General features: G+C 44.8%; 1 protein-coding gene across 1 annotated transcript in view; it reads right to left on the bottom strand.

The window, feature by feature from the left end:
- HSD17B2 (hydroxysteroid 17-beta dehydrogenase 2) overlaps positions 1–18249 on the bottom strand; it is a 91904-nt gene extending 73655 nt beyond the window's left edge. The window contains exon 1 of the mRNA XM_006044495.4: positions 17532–18249. Within this exon, the coding sequence (XP_006044557.1) occupies positions 17532–17799 (268 nt within the window). The 5' untranslated portion in view covers positions 17800–18249. The remainder of the gene's footprint in view (positions 1–17531) is intronic.
- Between the last annotated feature and the right edge of the window lie 2262 nt (positions 18250–20511).

The raw sequence follows: 20511 nt of genomic DNA, 5'->3' as shown, positions 1-20511 counted from the left end.
ACTCAATGCACATAAGTTTGAGTAAACTCCAGGAACTGGTGATGGACAGGAAGGCCTGGTGTGCTGCAGTCTATGGGGCCACAAAGAGTTGGACACGACTGGGTGACTGAACTGAACTGAACTGATGTTGCTTAATATTCTAAGGACTTTGGACACATCATTCCCTCATTCATAAGATGTTAGTTACTAAGGTTGTGGGAATCAAATATAAAAAGTATGTAGAGCTCTGAGTGCAGAGATGTTATTTCCTTTAGTCCCTAGTTCACTGTCAGCCTAGAAAAGGAAATGGCAACTCACTCCAGTATTCTTTTTTTTTTTAATTGAAGGATAATTGCTTTACAGAACTTTGTTGTTTCTGTCAAACCTCAATATGAATCAGCCATAGGTATACATATATCCGTCCCCTTTTTGAACCTCCCTCCCATCTCCCTCCCCATCCTAACCCTCTAGGTTGATACAGAGCCCCTGATTAAGTTTCTTGAGACATACAGCAAATTCCTATTGGCTCTCTATTTTACATAAGATAATGTACGTTCCCATGTTACTCTTGCCTGGGAAATCCCACGAGCAGAAGAACCTGGTGTGCTACAGTCCATGAGGTCTCAAGAGTCAGAAGTAGCAACTAAACCACCACCACCCACTATCAATGTTTATCCATTTCAGCAGACTAACATTAAAGAAATGGAGTAGCCATCATGGTCAACAAAAGAGTCCAAAATGCAGTACTTGGATGCAATCTCAAAAACAACAGAATGATCTCTGTTTCCAAGGCAAACCATTCAATATCACAGTAATCCAAGTCCATGCCCCAACCAGTAATGCTGAAGAAGCTGAAGTTGAACGGTTCTATGAAGACCTACAAGACCTTTTAGAACTAACACCCAAAAAAGATGTCCTTTTCATTATAGGGTACTGGAATGCAAAAGTAGGAAGTCAAGAAACACCTGGAGTAACAGGCAAATTTGGCCTTGGAGTACGGAATGAAGCAGGGCAAAGGCTAATAGAGTTTTGCCAACAGAACGCACTGATCATAGCAAACACCTTCTTCCAGCAACACAAGAGAAGACTCTACACATGGACATCACCAGATGGTCAACACAGAAATCAGATTGATTATATTCTTTGCAGCCAAAGATGGAGAAGCTCTATACAGTCAGCAAAAACAAGACCAGGAGCTGACTGTGGCTCAGATCATGAACTCCTTATTGACAAATTCAGACTTCAATTGAAGAAAGTAGGGAAAACCACTAGACCATTCAGGTATGACCTAAATCAAATCCCTTATGATTATGCAGTGGAAGTGAGAAGTAGATTTAAGGGCCTAGATCTGATAGAGTGCCTGATGAACTATGGACGGAGGTTCCTGACATTGTACAGAAGACAGGGAGCAAGACCATCCCCATGGAAAAGAAATGCAAAAAAGCAAAGTGGCTGTCTGAGGAGGCCTTACAAATAGCTGTGAAAAGAAGAGAAGTGAAAAGCAAAGGAGAAAAGGAAAGATATAAGCATCTGAATGCAGAGTTCCAAAAAAATAGCAAGAAGAGATAAGAAAGCCTTCCTCAGTGATCAATGCAAAGAAATAGAGGAAAACAACAGAATGGGAAAGACTAGAGATCTCTTCAAGAAAATTACAGATAACAAGGGATACCATCTTTCATGCAAAGATGGGCTCAATAAAGGACAGAAATGGTAGGGACCTAACAGAAGCAGAAAATATTAAGAAGAAGTGGCAAGAATACACAGAAGAACTGAACAAAAAAGATCTTCACAGCCCAGATAATCACGATGGTGTGATCACTCACCTAGAGCCAGACATCCTGGAATGTGAAGTCAAGTGAGCCTTAGAAAGCACCACTACGAACAAAGCTAGTGGAGGTGATGGAATTCCAGTTGAGCTATTTCAAATCCTGAAAGATGATGCTGTGAAAGTGCTTCACTCAATATGCCAGCAAATTTGGAAAACTCAGCAGTGGCCACAGGACTGGAAAAGGTCAGTTTTCATTCCAATCCCAAAGAAAGGCAATGCCAAAGAATGCTCAAACTACCGCACAATTGCACTCATCTCACACACTAGTAAAGTATGTGAAATTCTCCAAGCCAGGCTTCAGCAATACATGAACCGTGAACTTCCAGATGTTCAAGCTGGTTTTAGTAAAGGCAGAGGAACCAGAGATCAAATTGCCAACATCCGCTGGATCATGGAAAAAAAGCAAGAGAGTTCCAGAAAAACATCTATTTCTGCTTTATTGACTATGCCAAAGCCTTTGACTGTGTGGATCACAATAAACTGTGGAAAATTCTGAAAGAGATGGGAATACCAGACCACCTGACCTGCCTCTTGAGAAATCTGTATGCAGGTCAGGAAGCAACAGTTAGAACTGGACATAGAACAACAGATTGGTTCCAAATAGGAAAAGGAGTACATCAAGGCTGTATATTGTCACCCTGCTTATTTAACTTATATACAGAGTACATCATGAAAAATGCTGGGCTGGAAGAAGCACAAACTGGAATCAAGATTGCTGGGAGAAATATCAATAACCTCAGATATGCAGATGACACCATGCTTATGGCAGAAAGTGAAGAGGAACTAAAAAGCCTCTTGACGAAAGTGAAAGAGAAGAGTGAAAACGTTAGCTTAAAGCTCAACATTCAGAAAACTAAGATCATGACATCCGGTCCCATCACTTCATGGGAAATAGATGGGGAAACAGTGGAAACAGTGTCAGACTTTATTTTTGGGGGCCCCAAAATCACTGCAGATGGTGACTGCAGCCATGAAATTAAAAGACGCTTACTCCTTGGAAGGAAAGTTATGACCAACCTAGATAGCATATTAAAAAGCAGAGACATTACTTTGCCAACAAAGGTCCATCTAGTCAAGGTTATGGTTTTTCCAGTAGTCATATATGGATGTGAGTGTTGGACTGTGAAGAAAGCTGAGCAGCGAAGAATTGATGTTTTTGAACTGTGGTGTTAGAGAAGACTCTTGAGAGTCCCTTGGACTGCAAGGAGATCCAACCAGTCCATTCTAAAGGTGATCAGTCCTGGGTGTTCTTTGGAAGGAATGATGCTGAAGCTGAAACTCCAGTACTTTGTCCACCTCATGCGAAGAGTTGACTCATTGTAAAAGACCCTGATGCTGGGAGGGATTCGGGCCAGGAGGAGAAGGGGAGGATGAGATGGCTGGATGGCATCACTGACTCAATAGATGTGAGTCTGGGTGAACTCTGGGAGTTGGTGATGGACAGGGAGGCCTGGTGTGCTGCAGTTCATGAGGTCGCAAACAGTCGGACACAACTGAGTGACTGAACTGAACTGAACTGAACTGAATGTTAAGTTTAAAGGAGCCCAGAGAATTCCCTGGTGGTCCAGTAGTCAGGACTCCTGACCTTCACTTCTGAGGATTTAGGTTCAATTCCTGGATAGGGAGTAAGATCCCCCACAAGCCACGTGTTATATGCCCCCCACCCTCCCCACCATGGCCACCAGAAAAAAAATTTAAAGGAAGCTAAATCCCAAGCTGAGGCCAACAATATTCCATTTTAGAACACAAATTGGGCTGTTTAGTAAGTCCTAGAAAGGGGTGACCATCCACCTAGGACTCTGTTTGGGGTGTAAGATAAAGACTTCCACATCAAACATATTCTTCTTCCCTTCCCTGATCTCTCTTCCACTGTACCTACTTTTGAAAATTCCAATTAAAAATTATGAAATTCAAAAAAAAATATCCAACTCAACAAGTTTTAATGAGTGCTGGCTGTGTGTGTCATGGCTGATTAACCAGTTGCCTGGAAGACCTTATCTTCCTTGTAGAAAGTAACTTTTTCAAATCCTAATGAGCTCCCTCCCACACCCAACACTGGGCTTCATGCCACTCTGGAAATCCTTCTGGAGGCACCCTCCATTTCTTTGTCGACCATTGTTTTTCCTTTTAGTTCTCTTTTTATCCTACCTAACCTCACCAGTCACCACGTCAGCAGACAAAATTGCCTCTCTCCCTCCCTCCCCCTCCTCTTTCTCATCCACTAGCTCCATTTATAACTGTGAGTGTGAGTGTGAGTGTGTGTGTGTGTGTGTGTGTGTGTATTATTTATAGTTTACAGAGGAGAAAACAGTACTTTGAAAGATCACACTGCTAGTAAGAGGTATCTAGCAGATATCAGGCTGCCCCAGATCCTTGACCATTTTAAAAAATTGTTTTAATTGGAGTATAATTGCTTTACAGCATTGTGTTAACTTCTGCTGTACAATGACGTAAATTAACTATGTGTGCATGCTAAGTCACTTCGGTCATGTACCACTCCCTGTGACCTCATGGACTGTAGCCCTCCAGGCTCCTCTGTCCATGGGATTCTCCAGGCAAGAACACTGGAGTGGGTTGCCATTCCCTCCTCTGGGGGATCTACATGCATACATATATCCGGGGCTTCTCAGGTGGCGCTAATGGTAAAGAACCCGCCTGCCAATGCAGGAGACATGGGTTCAGTCCCTGGATGGGGAAGATCTCTTGGAGAAGGGCGTGGCCACCCACTCCAGTATTCTTGCCTGGAGAATTCCATGGACAGAGGAGCCTGGCGGGCTACAGTCCATAGAGGTCTCAAAAAGTCGGACACGACTGAAGCACTTAGCACACAGCACACACATATATCCCCTCCCTCTTTGGCCTCTCTTCCACCTCACCCCAATCCCACCCCTCTATTTCATTCCTCCAGGGGGCCTTCCCAACCCAGGGATCAAACCCAGGTCTCCCGCACTACAGGCAGAGTCCTCACCATTTGAGCACCCCCACCCCGGGATCCCCTTCCCACTCCTCTAGGTCATCACAAAGCGCTGAGCTGAGCCCCCCGTGCTACACAGCAACTTCCCCCCAGCTCTCTATTTTGCACACGGAGGTGTATATGTGCCTTGACCATCTGGAGGGGCTCTCATCCATAGCACACTTCACTCCCAGCAAGCAGAACCTGTGACCTTGTCCACCGGCTGCCCAGAATGCTGGGGTCCTTTTAGGCGGTGGCCATGGAAAGCCAGAGGGCTTCCCTGGTGGCTCAGACGGTAAAGAATCCACCTGCAATGCAGGAAACCTGGGTTTAGTCCCTGAGTTGGGAAGATCCCCTTGGAGGAGGGCATGGCAACCCACACCAGTATTCTTGCCTGGAGAATCCCCGTGGACAGAGGAGCCTGGTGGGTTCCAGTCCAAGGGGTCGCAGACATGACTGAGCAACTAAGCACACACACAGCAGGGACAGCCAGCTGGAGTTTCAGCCTCTCCTCCTCTTGCCAAAGGGGGTGGGGGTGACAGCCCTTGACTAATGATTGACAGGTATGAGGGTATCCCCTGGCCCGCAAGGAGGACAGCTCTGGCCTGTGACACCTGGACCTCCTGATCTGCCCCGGGCTACTGAGCTAATACCAGAGCCAAACGCACTTCCCTTGTTGCTGAATCGGGGCTTGGCCTCCTCCCCTTCCCTGTTCATCTTCCCTCCTCCACAACCTATCACCCTTAACCTATAAACCTTTCCAATAAATTCCTTTCACACAAATCTTCGCCTCAATCCCTGCCCCTGGAGAACCTACCCTGAGGCAATGTGCACGCAAGGTTCCACCCAAGCCTGTCAGACTTCAACCCTGTTTTGCCTCCATGGTACTTGACATGCTGTTGCAGGGTGGCTGGGCTCTTCAATAATCTCACAGCCGTTTAAAAAAATTGACTGGCTGCCATAAGCCTTTGGGGCCTTGAAGACAAACGTAGGTTTGAATGCTCTACGTGCTATAATTATATGTCTTGGAGACAAAAGCCCTTTATTTTAACAAAGTGAAATAAGGGACTCAAGGAAAAAGATTTTTTGAACTTGTAATTGTCCTACACCTGGGTCCATAATTAAGTAGACACTTGGTCCACTGTAGTGGGCCAAGCCCTGATTCAGCAACAAGGGAATATGATCTCTTTGTTAAATGGTTTTGTTATGAGAAATGGAATATTTCCTGCTATATCTGTAAACAAGAATATCACAGTCATCAAGGATTGCAACCCTTCAAAGTAAGGTGGTGAACCCTAAGGGCACTCAGGAAGGAAAAGAATATCTGCCACCTAGTAGCCATCAGACTGCAGCCACTCCCTGCAGTGAGCCCTGAGGAAAGGAAGCTCAGGATGTGAAAGCACGGGACCCAGGAAGCCGAGGCGCATATGAAAGGAATGATCTTAGTGAGCCCTCGTCTTCCCATGCAGAGAAAAGCCCCAAATTCCTTAACTTAGAATATTTGATCTTCTTTAATTAACAATAACCTTCTGAGGTTCAGACTACCTGCCCTTTGTTTCAAAAGTTCTGGATAACCTTGGCCCCTCTCCTCGCCTCCTCCAAGCGATTTTCTCAGGGTTACTTGAGATGCTGTCTCAAGTAAAAGCTTGAGAGGCTTGGCTTGAGGCCCTAAAAATTTCCACCAAATAAAACATGATTCTCAACTTTTAGATTATGAATATTTTTAAAGTCCACGGTTATATAAGTAATATAACTACATTAGACAAATTCTGAGGGAAAGACAAATCTAAGTACTCTGATCCAACCATTCACACACTATTTCCTCCTAGTGCTTTTCATGTTCGTGTGACATGGATATAGTCTTAGCCAAACACCAGGATCCCCTGGGTGCTTTCCCTTAGTTCAGTTTCCATGTTCTGGCACAGTTGTCAGGTCATTTTACAGGAGTTTTTCAAAATCTCGTTTTACATCCGGACACTATACCAATCATTTGCCACCATTTTGTTTTTTTCTTCATTTTAATGACATTTGTTGCTTTCTTTCTAATTTTACAATGTTGTCACCATTTTGCTGGCTTTTGATATTTCACAATTTTAAATAACTTTGTAAATATACTGGTTTGGTTTGCATCTTCCCTTTTTCTCACATTTCAGATTATTTCTTTAAGAGAAATGTCCAAATCTTGAATTATCAGGTAAAAGAATAACATTTATGGTTTTGAGGTACACTGCCACATTTCTCTATGTACCCCCCCAACCCTAAAATGTGTACTGATTTACCGTAGAAGCCAACCTGAAGCAAAAGCTGTTCCAAGTCGTGATTCTTTAAGGAGTTATGAACTGGATTACTATGATGGTGCACTCAGTCACCCACAGCCAGACATTCTGGAGAGGGAAGTCAAGAGGGCCTTAGGAAGCACTGCTGTTAATAAAGCTAGTGGATGTGACAGAATTCCAGTGAAACTGGAATTCAAATTCAAAACCCTAAAGGATGATGCCATCAAGGTGTTGCAGTCAATATGTCTACAAATCTGAAAGACCCAGCAGTGGCCACAGGACTGGAAAAGGTCAATTCTCATCCCAATTCCTAAGAAGGGGAGAACTTAAAGAATGTTCTAACCATCGGACAATTGCATTCATCTCCCGTGAAATAAGGTCATGCTTAAATTCTTGCATACTAGGCTTCAGCATTATGCAAACCAAGAACTTCGAGATGTCCAAGCTGGGTTTAGAAAGGGAAAAGGAACCAGAGGTCAAATTGCCAACATTCGCTGGATCATAGAGAAAGCTAGGGAATTCCAGAAAAACATCTACCTCTGTTTCATCAACTATGCCAAAGCCTTCGACTGTGTGGATCATAATAAACTGTGGAAACTCTTAAAGAGATGGGAATACCAGACCATCTTACCTGTCTCCTGAGAAACCTGTATGTGGGTCAAGAAGCAACAGTTAGAACCCTGTATAGAACAACTGATTGGTTCAAGACTGAGAAAGGAATGTGACAGGGCTATCTGCTGTCGCCGTGTTTGTTTAATCTATATGCTGAGCACATCAAGAGAAATGCCGGGCTGGATGAGTTACAAGCTGGAATCAATATCGGTGGGACAAACATCAACAACTTCATTTATGAAGATGATACCACTCTACTGGCAGAAAGCGCATTTAGAAGAAGTCCTAAATGCGAGTGGTGGCTGCCTTGCGCTGGAGCAGCCATGTGCAGATACCCCACATCCAAGGTGAGAAAAACCCCAGTAAGATGGTAGGAGCTGGAGCAGCTGTGAGGAGATATCCCACGTCCAAAGGCAAAGGAGAAGCTCCAGCAAGACGGTAGGAGGGGCGAATTTGCATTTAGAATCAAACCCCGTGCCCACCAGAGATGCTTAGAGGGCTCAAACAAACCTTGTGCGCACCAGGACCCAGGGACACCAGAGACTGAGACAAAACTGTGTTTGAGCATCTCCTGTGGAGGTATGGGTCAGCAGTAGTCTGCCGAAGGGACAGGAGCTCTAGGTGTGAGTATGGCATAACTCCTCTTGGAAGAGGTTTCCATTAACCCCACTATAGAGCTGCCAGAACTTACACAAGACTGTGATCTGGGAGGGCACAACAGAAACTTGTGCAGCAGGACTAAGGAGAAAGGAACAGTGACTCCACAGGAGACTTGCCTGTGGGTGTCCAGGAGTCTCTGGTGGAGGCGTGGATCGGCAGTGGCTTCCTGCAGGGCTGGGGGCACTTAGTGTAACAGTGCATGCCTGGCATCTTTTGAGGGAGGTCACCATTATCTTCATTACCTCCACCAAAGTTTCAGTTCAGTTCAGTTCAGTCGCTCAGTTATGTCCAACTCGTTGCGACCCCATGAATTGCAGCACGCCAGGCCTCCCTGTCCATCACCAACTCCCGGAGTTCACCCAAACTCATGTGCATCAAGTCGCTGATGCCATCCAACTATCTCATCCTCTGTCCTCCCCTTCTTCTGCCTCCAATCCCTCCCAGCATCAAGCTCTTTTCCAATGAGCCAACTCTTCGCATGAGGTGGGCAAAGTATTGGAGTTTCAGCCTCAGCATCAGTCCTTCCAATGAACACCCAGGACTGGTCTCCTTTAGGATGGACTGGTTGGATCTCCTTGCATTCAAAGGGACTCACAAGAGTCTTCTCCAACACCACAGTTCAAAAGCATTAATTCTTCAGTGCTCTCACATCCATACATGACCACTGGTAAAACCTAAACCTACCAGACAGATCTTTGTTGGCAAAGTAATGTCTCTGCTTTTCAATACGCTATCTAGGTTGATCATAACTTTCCTTCCAAGGAGCAAGCGCCTTTTAATTTCATGGCTGCAGTCACCATCTGCAGTGATTTGGAGCCCCCAAAAATAAAGTCTGACAATGTTTCCAGTGTTTCCCCATCTCTTTCCCATGAAATGATGGGACCAGATGTCATAATCTTGGTTTTCTGAATGTTGAGCTTTAAGCCAACTTTTTCACTCTCCTCTTTCACTTTCATCAAGAGGCTTTTTAGTTCCTCTCCACTTTCTGCCATAAGGGTGGTGCCATCTGCATATCTGAGGTTATTGATATTTCTCCCGGCAATCTTGATTCCAGCTTGTGCTTCCTCCAGCCCAGCGTTTCTCATGATGTACTCTGCATATAAGTTAAATAAGCAGGGTGACAATATACAGCCCTGATGTACTCCTTTTCCTATTTGGAACCAGTCTGTTGTTCCATGTCCAGTTCTAACTGTTGCTTCCTGACCTGCATACAAATTTCTCAAGAGGCAGGTAAGGTGGTCTGGTATTCCCATTTCTTTCAGAATTTTCCACAGTTTATTGTGATCCACACAGTCAAAGGCTTTGGCATAGTCAATAAAGCAGAAATAGATGTTTTTCTGGAACTCTCTTGCTTTTTCCATGATCCAGTGGACGTTGGCAATTTGATCTCTGGTCCCTCTGCCTTTTCTGAAACCAGCTTGAACATCTGGAGGTTCATGGTTCATGTATTGCTGAAGCCTGGCTTGGAGAATTTTGGGCATTACTTTACTAGCATGTGAGATGAGTGCAATTGTGCGGTAGTTTGAGCATTCTTTGGCATTGCCTTTCTTTGGGATTGGAATGAAAACTGACCTTTTCCAGTCCTGTGGCCACTGCTGAGTTTTCCAAATTTGCTGACATATTGAGTGCAGCACTTTTCACAGCATCACCTTTCAGGATTTGAAATAGCTCAACTGGAATTCCATCACCTCCACTAGCTTTGTTTGTAGTGATACTTTCTGAGGCCCACTTGACTTCACATTCCAGGATGTCTGGCTCTAGGTGAGTGATCACACCATCGTGATTATCTGGGTCTTGAAGATTTTTTTTGTACAGTTCTTCTGTGTATTCTTGCCATCTCTTCTTAATATCTTCTGCTTCTGTTAGGTCCCTACCATTGTTGTCCTTTATCCAGCCCATCTTTGCATGAAATGGTCCCTTGGTATCCCTAATTTTCTTGAAGAGATCTCTAGTCTTTTCCATTCTGTTGTTTTCCTCTATTTCTTTGTATTGATTGCTGTTCAGTTCAGTTCAGTCACTCAGTCGTGTCTGACTCTTTGCAACCCCATGAATTGCAGCATACCAGGCCTCCCTGTCCATCACCAGCTCCTGGAGTTCACCCAAACTCATGTCCATCAAGTTGGGTGATGCCATCCAGCCATCTCATCCTCTGTCATCTCCTTCTCCTCCTGCCCCTAATACCTCCCAGCATCAGAGTCTTTTCCAAAGAGTCAACTCTTCACATCAGGTGGCCCAAGTATTGGAGTTTCATCTTTAGCATCAGTCCTTCCAAAGAACACCCAGGACTGATCTCCTTTAGAATGGACTGGTTGGATCTCCTTGCAGTCAAAGGGACTCGCAAGAGTCTTCTCCAACACCATAGTTCAAAAGCATCAATTCTTCGGCGCTCAGCTTTCTTCACAGTCCAGCTCTCACATCCATACATGACCACTGGAAAAACCATAGCCTCGACAAGACGGACCTTTGTTGGCAAAGTAATGTTTCTGCCTTTGAATATCCTGTCTAGGTTGGTCATAACTTTCCTTCCAAGGAGGAAGCATCTTTTAATTTCATGGCTGCAATCACCATCTGCAGTGATTTTGGAGCCCCCCAAAATAAGTCTGACACTGTTTCCACTGTTTCCCCATCTATTTCCTGTGAAGTGATGGGACCAGATGTCATGATCTTAGTTTTCTGAATGTTGAGCTTTAAGCCAACTTTTTCACTCTCCTCTTTCACTTTCATCAAGAGGCTTTTTAGTTTCTCTTCACTTTCTGCCATAAGCGTGGTGTCATCTGCATATCTGAGGTTATTGATATTTCTCCCGGCAATCTTGATTCCAGCTTGTGCTTCTTCTAGCCCAGCGTTTCTCATGATGTACTCTGCATATAAGTTAAATAAGCAGGGTGACAATATACAGCCTTGACTATTCCTTTTCCTATGGATTGCTGAAGTGAAGTGAAGTCGCTCAGTCGTGTCCAACTCTTTGCGACTCCATGGACTGTAGCTTACAAGGCTTCTCTGTCCATGGGATTTTCCAGGCAAGAATACTGGAGTGGGTTGCCATTTCCTTCCCCAGGGGAGCTTCCAGACCCAGGGATAGAACCCGGGTCTCCTGCATTGTAGGCAGATGCTTTACCATCTGAGCCACAAGGGAAGCGCCAGGTAAAGCCCACAAGGGTAAAATGATTGCTGAGCCCCAGGTAAATATCAGGGAGGGAACACAGCTCCACCCATCAACAGAAAATTGGATTAAAGATTTACTGTGCATGGCCCAGCCCATCAGAACAAGACCCAGTGTCCCCTCAGTCAGTCTATCCCATCAGGAAGCTTTCATAAGCCTCTTATCCTTTGCCATCAGAGGGCAGACAGACTGAAAACCACCATCACAGAAAACTAACCAATCTGATCACATGGACCACAGCTTTGTCTAACTCAGTGAAACTATGAGCCATGCATGTAGGGCCACCTAAGATGGATGGGTCATGGTGGAGAGTTCTGACAAAATATGGCCCACTGGAGAAGGGAATGGCAAACCACTTCAGTATTCTTGCCTTGAGAACCCCATGAAGAGTATGAAAAGGCAAAAAGATAGGACACCGAAAGATGAACTCCCCAGATCAGTAAGTGCCCAATATGCTACTGGAGATCGCTGGAGAAATAACTCCAGAAAGAATTAACAGATGGAGCCAAAACAAAAACAACACCCAGTTGTGGATGTGACTGGTGATGGAAGCAAGATCCGATGCTGTAAAGAGCAATATTGCATAAGAACCTGGAATGTTAGGTCCATGAATCAAGGCAAATTGGAAGTGATCAAACAGGAGATGATAAGAGTGAATGTCGACATTCTAGGAATCAGCAAACTAAAATGGACTGGAATGGGCAAATTTAACTCAAATGACCATTATATCTACTACCGTGGGCAAGAATCCCTTAGAAGAAATGGAGTAGCCATCATGGTCAACAAAAGAGTCTGAATTTGGTACTTGGATGCAGTCTCAAAAATGACAGAATGATCTCTGTTCATCTCCAAGGCAAACCATTCAATATCACGGTAATCCAAGTCTATGCCCCAACCAGTAATGGTGAAGAAGCTGAAGTTGAATGGCTCTATCAAGACCTATAAGACCTTTTAGAACTAACATCCAAAAAAGATGTCCTTTTCATTATAGGGGACTGGAATGCAAAAGTAGGAAGTCAAGAAACACCCGGAGTAACAGGCAAATTTGGCCTTGCAGTGAAGAATGAAGCAGGGCAAAGGCTAATAGAGTTCTGCCAAGAGAACGCACTGGTCATAGCAAACACCCTCTTCCAACAACACAAGAGAAGACTCTACACATGGACATCACCAGATGGTCAACACCGAAATCAGATTGATTATATTCTTTGCAGCCAAAGATGGAGAAGCTCTATACGGTCAGCAAAAACAAGACTGGGAGCTGACTGTGGCTTATATCATGAACTCCTTATTGCCAAATTCAGACTTCAATTGAAGATAGTAGGGAAAACCACTAGACCATTCAGGTATGACCTAAATCAAATCCCTTATGATTATACAGTGGAAGTGAGAAATAGATTTAAGGGCCTAGATCTGATAGACAGAGTGCCTGATGAACTATGGACAGAGGTTCGTGACATTGTACAGGAGACAGGGAACAAGACCATCCCCCAAAACAGAAATGCAAAAAAGAAAAATGCCTGTCTGAGGAGGCCTTACAAATAGCTGTGAAAAGAAGAGAAGTAAAAAGCAAAGGAGAAAAGGAAAGATATAAGCATCTGAATGCAGAGTTCCAAAGAATAGCAAGAAGAGATAAGAAAGCCCTCCTCAGTGATCAGTGCAAAGAAATAGAGGAAAACAATAGGATGGGAAACACTAGAGATCTCCTCAAGAAAATTAGAGATCCAAGATACCAAGGGAACATTTCATGCAAAGATAGGCTCAATAAAGGACAGAAATGGTAGGCACCTAACAGAAACAGAAGATATTAAGAAGAGGTGGCAAGAATACACAAAAGAACTATACAAAAAAGATCTTCACGACCCAGATCTTCAATACCCAGATGGTGTGATCACTCACTTAGAGCCAGACATTCTGGAATGTGAAGTCAAGTGGGCCTTAGGAAGCATCACTACGAACAAAGCTAGTGGAGGTGATGGAATTCCAGTTGAGCTATTTCAAATCCTGAAAGATGATGCTGTGAAAATGTTGCACTCAATATGCCAGCAAATTTGGAAAACTCAGCAGTGACCACAGGACTGGAAAAGGTCAGTTTTCATTCCAATCCCAAGGAAAGGCAATGCCAAAGAATGCTCAAACTACTGCACAATTGCACTCATCTCACACACTGGCAAAGTAACGTTCAAAGTTCTCCAAGCCAGGCTTCAAGAATACTTGAACCAGGAATGTCCAGATGTTCAAGCTGGTTTCAGAAAAGGCAGAGGGACCAGAGATCAAATTGCCAACGTCCACTGGATCATCGAAAAAGCAAGAGAGTTCCAGGAAAACATCTATTTCTGCTTTATTGACTATGCCAAAGCCTTTGACTGTGTGGATCACAATCAACTGTGGAAAATTCTGAAAGAGATGGGAATACCAGACCATTTGACCTGCCTCTTGAGAAATCTGTATGCAGGTCAGGAAGCAACAGTTAGAACTGGACATGGAACAATAGACTGGTTCCAAATAGGAAAAGGAGTACGTCAGGGCTGTATATTGTCACACTGCTTATTTAACCTATATGCAGAGTACATCATGAGAAACGCTGGGCTGGAAGAAGCACAAACTGGAATCAAGATTGCCGGGAGAAATATCAATAACCTCAGATATGCAGATGGCACCACCCTTATGGCAGAAAGTGGAGAGGAACTAAAAAGCCTCTTGATGAAAGTGAAAGAGGAGGGTGAAAAAGTTGGCTTAAAGCTCAACATTCCGAAAACTGAGATCATGATATCTGGTCCCATCACTTCACAGGAAATAGATGGGGAAACAGTGGAAACATTGTCAGACTTTATTTTTTTGGGCTCCAAAATCACTGCAGATGGTGACTGCAGCCATGAAATTAAAAGATGCTTACTCCTTGGAAGGAAAGTTATGACCAACCTAGACAGCATATTGAAAAGCCTAGACATTACTTTGCCAACAAAGGTCCATCTTGTCAAGGCTATGGTTTTTCCAGTCATGTATGCACATGAGAGTTGGACTGTGAAGAAAGACGGGTGCTGAAGAATTGATGCTTTTGAACTGTGGTGTTGAAGAAGACTCCTGAGAGTCCCTTTGACTGCAAGGAGATCCAACCAGTCCATTCTGAAGGAGATCAGCCCTGGGTGTTCTTTGGAGGGAATGATGCTAAAGCTGAAGCTCCAGTACTTTCGCTTCCTCATGCGAAGAATTGACTCATTGGAAAAGACTCTGATGCTTGGAAGGATTGGGGGCAGGAGGAAAAGGGGACGACAGAGGATGAGATGGCTGGATGGCATCACCGACTCGATGGACGTGAGTTTGAGTGAACTCCAGGAGTTGGTGATGAACAGGGAGGCCTGGTGTGCTGGGATTCATGGGGTCGCAAAGAGTCGGACACAATTGAGCGACTGAACTGAACTGAACTGAAGAGGAACTAAAGAGCCTCTTAATGAGGATGAAGGAGGAGAGTGAAAGAGCTAGCTTAAAACTAAACATTAAAAACCCTGAGATCATGGCATCCAGCCCCATTACTTCATGGCATATTGAGGGGGAAAACTTGAAAGTAGTAGCAGATTTCCTCTTCTTGGACTCTAAAATAACTGTGGATGGTGACTGCAGCCATGGAGTCAGAAGACATTTACCTCTTGGCAGGAAAGCTATGACAAATCTAGACAGTATGTTGAAAAGCAGAGACATTACTCTGCTGACAAAGGTTCACATAGTCAAGGCTATGGTCTTCCCAGTGGGTATGGCTGTGAGAGCTGGACCATAAAGAAGGCACAGCCCCAAAGAATCGATGCCTTTGAACTATCGTTCTGGAGAAGACTCCTGAGAATCTGCTGGACAGCAAGGAGAGCAAACCCATCAATCTTAAGGGAAATCAACCTGGAATACTCATTGGAAGGACTGATACTGAAGATGAAACTCCAGTATTTTGGCCATCTGATGCAAACAACTGATCATTGGAAAAGTGTCTGATGCTGGGAAAGATTGAGGAAAGAAGGAGAAAAGGCCATCTGAGGATGAGATGGCTGGATGGCATCGCTGATGCAATGGACATGAACTTGGGCAAACTTTGGGAGATGGTGAGGGACAGGGAGGCCTGGTGTGCTGCAATCCATGGAGTTGTTAAGAATTAGACATGACTGGGCAACTGAGCAACAAGAGTCTAACTAACTAAATTCATTTAAAATTTCCTTATTTAGTACAAAGGTCTTGAGAGCTTCTCTAGAATTGTATGCAATCTATGGCATTCCTCCTGAAAGTGACTTGAAAGGCACAATTCAGTCAGCCTTAAGGTATGTCCTTCCTTTCTTAAGCCTAAGCCTCCTAATTGCTAAGCATTTCATTGAGGGATTAGTCACTGGGTTTGAGTTGCCTAATTGAATCAGTCATTTTCCGTGCCACTGAACACAAGTCAGGACATTTCAATGGCTGATGTGAGCTGAGCTGGGTGTATTTGGTACGTTTCTGCATGCCTCTGTCTTCAAAAGCATAGGATAAAGAACACTGACAAGACAAAGAAGCAAGAGACAATTCCTGCTTTCTCGGTTACCTTGAAGTTTGCCTCTGTTTATCCTAAGCTTTAGTATTCTTATCTATTAGTCTTAGAAGTGCTGCTTCTTGAAATCCATTTCCCAGGAATATTTGGACCTCCGAGAAATCATGGCCATTAATGTCAACAACAGCATCATGATTATTTTTTTCTAACATGCTTCATTGTTCTGTCTTCTTTCATGCAAGTGGAAAAGTACAAAAAATAAATTGGAACTGGAATTACTCTGAAGACTGTGGGGACTTGCTACTACAGACTGAACAGAAAAATTTATACTGTTCTTACAGTTTTTCACCCAGCCAGCCCTAGAACATTTGAGTGAAACAGTGGAAAACCCAGCCAATCCTCCAGATGCGTGACTCCAGGTAACACCAGACATTAGCGTAGATAAACATCCCATGGATCAACTGAATTTTCTACCTTTGAACTGTTTTGGTGATTTTTCTTTTTCATTGCAGAAGCTTGTTTTCTGCAGCACTTCAGAACTCCAACAAGTGCCTACTTGCGTCTCATTTTAAGAGAGAATTTCATGATTAAAAGTCAAGAGCAAGATAGACAAGTCACTTTCTAGTCCCTTTCTCAGTGACTTGGGAAATCGCCTGATTTGGTTCCATTCACACTGCCTGTTTGCCTTCACTTCACTCCCGTGGGTCACAACCTGGGGTGGAGAGTGGGGTAACGACCTCCCTCCCAGCGAATGGTTCCGCAGCTGCCGTCCTCACCGTGGCTGGACTTTCTGGGTGAGGATAACACTAGGTAACCCTAAATAAAGTCCTATCCAAGCTCAAACTTCACAACCAAACAAACCAGTTTTACAACACCTAGGAATTTAGTTTGGCCTCACACTTGTAGCAGGGGGAAAAGCAACACAGGAGAAGGAAAAACAGCTAGCACCTCGGCCAACCGGCAGCCAGCCGCCTTCTGGACACCTTGCCAAATTGATCCAATTAAGAAACATTAGCAGTCCCAAGACAGACCTGAAGACAAAGGTTCGGATGAGACACAAGGTTCCCGACAGCAGTTGGGGAAAACCGCAACGTTTTGCAGCCCGGGTGAGTCTCTTTGATATTTAAATAATGAAGCAAAGTACAAGGATAACCTCAATTTGAGAGCTTTTTTGTGCATCTCAGGAATAAGAAGCCAAGTCTAAAACACAGCTAAACATTAATCTCAGAACGAAATTTGGTTTTAGCTTTAAAAAAAAAAAAAAAACGTATAGGGCTTTCCTGGCTATGATGAAATGAACCGCCTTGGCTTATTTGTACATATCCTGGGAAATTAACAAAATCGTGACTTAGATAGATGTTCCCTTCCAAGTCCCTCGTACCACCATCCTCATCAAAGGCACCTTCTAAAGAAGATCAAATTGCTGTAGTGAAAGACACTGGGGATGTGCTTGCATTTACGCCATGCCAAATATTTTCTTTTTAAACCTAATCTGAAAAAAAGTCCTGCTAAGGCAAAGCAAGGGCCAGTTCCGGCCCTGAGCAGGGCTGTCCACTTACCTGTTATCAGCACCGCCTTTTGATCCACAGGTAACAACTCTTGGCCAGAAAAGTAAGTATACATGACGAAATACGACAGGGAGAAGAGGACCAAGCCCCAGAAGAGGGACAGGCTGATCAGACAAGCGCCTCCCCAGAGGCCCGCCAGGCAGACCACCTTTCTCCCCACCTGCCCTGGGCTAGTCTTGAGTTTGCAAAGAATTGTTCCTCCCAGCACTGCGGTGACAGTCAGGAAGAGCCACCCTGGCTCAGAGAAGAAAGTGCCCATTCTTGGTGACTCTGCACCTTTCCGTGCTTACGGCCAGTGAGCCAAGTGGGCAAAGGCAGTCTGGAGGCAGCCTGGGTTATATGGACGGGGAGGCAAGAAGGGAGGGGGAGAAGACAGCCCCAGCTCACTTTAAATGAGTATGAATTAAGCATACTCATATAAGCCACATATTTCCTGGTGGGTAATTTAAATCAATCTGCAGTTTAATATAAATACTAGAGCACTGACTATTTGATTACTCCCCCCCACGCCCACTGCACACATGACATAGATGTGTACTCACCCACAACAAACACACACATCATTTTTTTTTTTAATCACCTCTGGAGAGATAACTATTTAGGTAATAATTGACAGAATTCAAACTGTATGAACAGTAAATAATGAAACCTCTAGCTCGCAGGAGATATTTCAGTGCCTGTGGTGTGTGGGTCAAGGCTCTTTTCTGACCCAGGGGTGTGTGTGTGTGTGTGTGTGTGTGTGTGTGTGTGTGTGTGTATGTAAATCCAGGCAACCACTCTGGAAGGGAAACAGATCACTGATTTCGTCCACATCTGCAGCATTCCTGCCATCTCCCACTGGAGCCAGGCTGAAGGGTTGGATGGAAAAGAGAACGCAGAAGTAGAGGAAGAGAGTCTCGGCAAATGAGACGTGCTTTGGTCTCACCGGAGGAAAGCCAAGCCAGGGAGAGATAACGCTATAATAAAAATATGAGTAATGGCTGATAGATACCTATTTGTGCCAGGAGCCATGTTCAGCTGAGACCCTATTTTCTGCCAAACTCTGCTCCAGGCACTAGTGCTCGACAGTCAATATGCACAGTCTCTCTGAACACAGTATCTCCATGAAATAACTTCTATCACTGCAGTGATTTTACAGGTGAGGACACTGAGGCACACAGAGCTTAAGCGACTTGCCCAAGATCACACAGAAGTGGAAACGAGCAGTCTTATTTCAGAGTTTTATGCTCTAACCACTCTACTGTGCTAGGAGAAAAAAATTAAAGACAATTCGTATATTATGTATAGCTCTTCTCTATTTTAGCCTCATCTGAAGCATGAAATAGTTCAAGGCGGATGTTACTATGAACATTTTACAGTGTGGAAAATTGAGGCTGGAAGAGGATTAGCTACTTAAGAATAGTGGGTCAAGACCCACAGCCATGACTCAATTTTCTCAAAAGGCAGCACTCGGGAGCGTTGACAATGCTGAGAGCCCCAAGAGGTCACCTCCCCACTTGGGTTTACAGCCTCGCCTGCGCTGGGCACCTGTCTGGGAGGGACCCAGAATTCTGATAAAGCTGACTGTAGGCATCTCTGGAGAAACAAGAGAAGTCCTCAGTCTGAGGTCAGATTGGCTGTATTCAAATCCAATCTCAGCTCTGCAGCTTAATAGCTAGGTTGTCTTGGGTGGGTGATTCTTTTTCCCTAAACCCTCATCTCCTCAGCTGTAAAATCATAAAAACACTAAGGTGAAGTGCTAAGCAATCCTGCCCGGCACACCAGAAGGAGCCTCATCAGTGCTGGTAATTTGCATTTCTTCAACAGGAGAGAAAGAACCAGAGGAGGAAAACAGAGCGCCTAGTGGTGTATAGATTTCTCACAAACCCTGGCTGAAGTTAGCACGTGCTGAGGGTGGGGAGGAGGTGGGGGACTGTGTTGTTGCTGTTCAGTTGCTAAGTCGTGTCCGACTCTTCTGTGATCCCATGGACTGTAGCCAGCCAGGCTCCTCTCTGCATGGGATTCTCCAGGCAAGAGTACTGGAATGGGTTGCCATTTCCTCCTCCAGGGGATCTTCCCAACCCAGGGATTGAAGCCACATCTCCTGCGTTGGCTGGTGGATTCTCTACCACTGAGCCACCAGGGAAGCCCAAGGTCAGGTGAGAGGACTCCAGTGATGAATGATGGGGTGGAGGCAAGATTTTGGAGGAAGTGTACTTAGCAGCCCATCAGGTAGGTAGAGCTTTGGATAGGAGTCGGCGAAGCTATTTTCTGGCCTCAGATGAGCCTGAGATGAACCACTGGGCTCAGCCAGCTCAGCTGTAAAGGGAGATGAGGCCAAGCCACCTGGGCTTGGTGCTATCTCAAGACCCAAGGAGGGATAGTTCTTGGACTTCCCTGGTGGTCCAGTGGTTAATCACCTTCTGGATCATCACCTTCCAATGCAGCAGATGCAGGTTCGATCCTTGGTCAGGGAGGTAAGATCCCATGTGCCTCGTGGCCAAAAAACCAAAATATAAAACAGAAGCACTATTGTAACAAACCCAAAAGAGACTTTTTAAAAAATGGTCTACATCAAAAAATCTTAAAACAAAAAAGGGAAGACTGGGTGTGAAACTTATTGTGCTGTGGAACCATGAGGGATGACAACAAAGCCCTTATGGGGGTCTCACTTGGGGCAATGGCCCTTCTTGTCTGCTCTCCCAGCCACAAGGACATCAGAAGTTGTCGGCTTCAGGTCAGGGAGCTGAGGGATAAGGATCCGAAATCTTGCTTGGTGAGCCCCGAGATCACCCTCACTCCACATACCCCATTTCTTCCTGTCAGCTGTCCACAAAGCCATCCCCAGAGCTGGTACCTCATGGTCCTTGTGGCCTCCTCAGCCAGGAGGATTCAGTCAAGCTAGCTCTGATGTCAGATGGATTCTAGGTGAGGATGCAGCTCTTGGCCAGGGCCCTCTGCACTTTTTCTGGCCCATGGGGCTGTGACTTGA

The sequence above is a fragment of the Bubalus bubalis genome, chromosome 18 (assembly GCF_019923935.1).
Source record: "Bubalus bubalis isolate 160015118507 breed Murrah chromosome 18, NDDB_SH_1, whole genome shotgun sequence".
NCBI lineage: Eukaryota > Metazoa > Chordata > Mammalia > Artiodactyla > Bovidae > Bubalus > Bubalus bubalis.
Note: the sequence above shows the minus strand (reverse complement) of the source record. Positions and strands in the feature narration are given on the sequence as shown.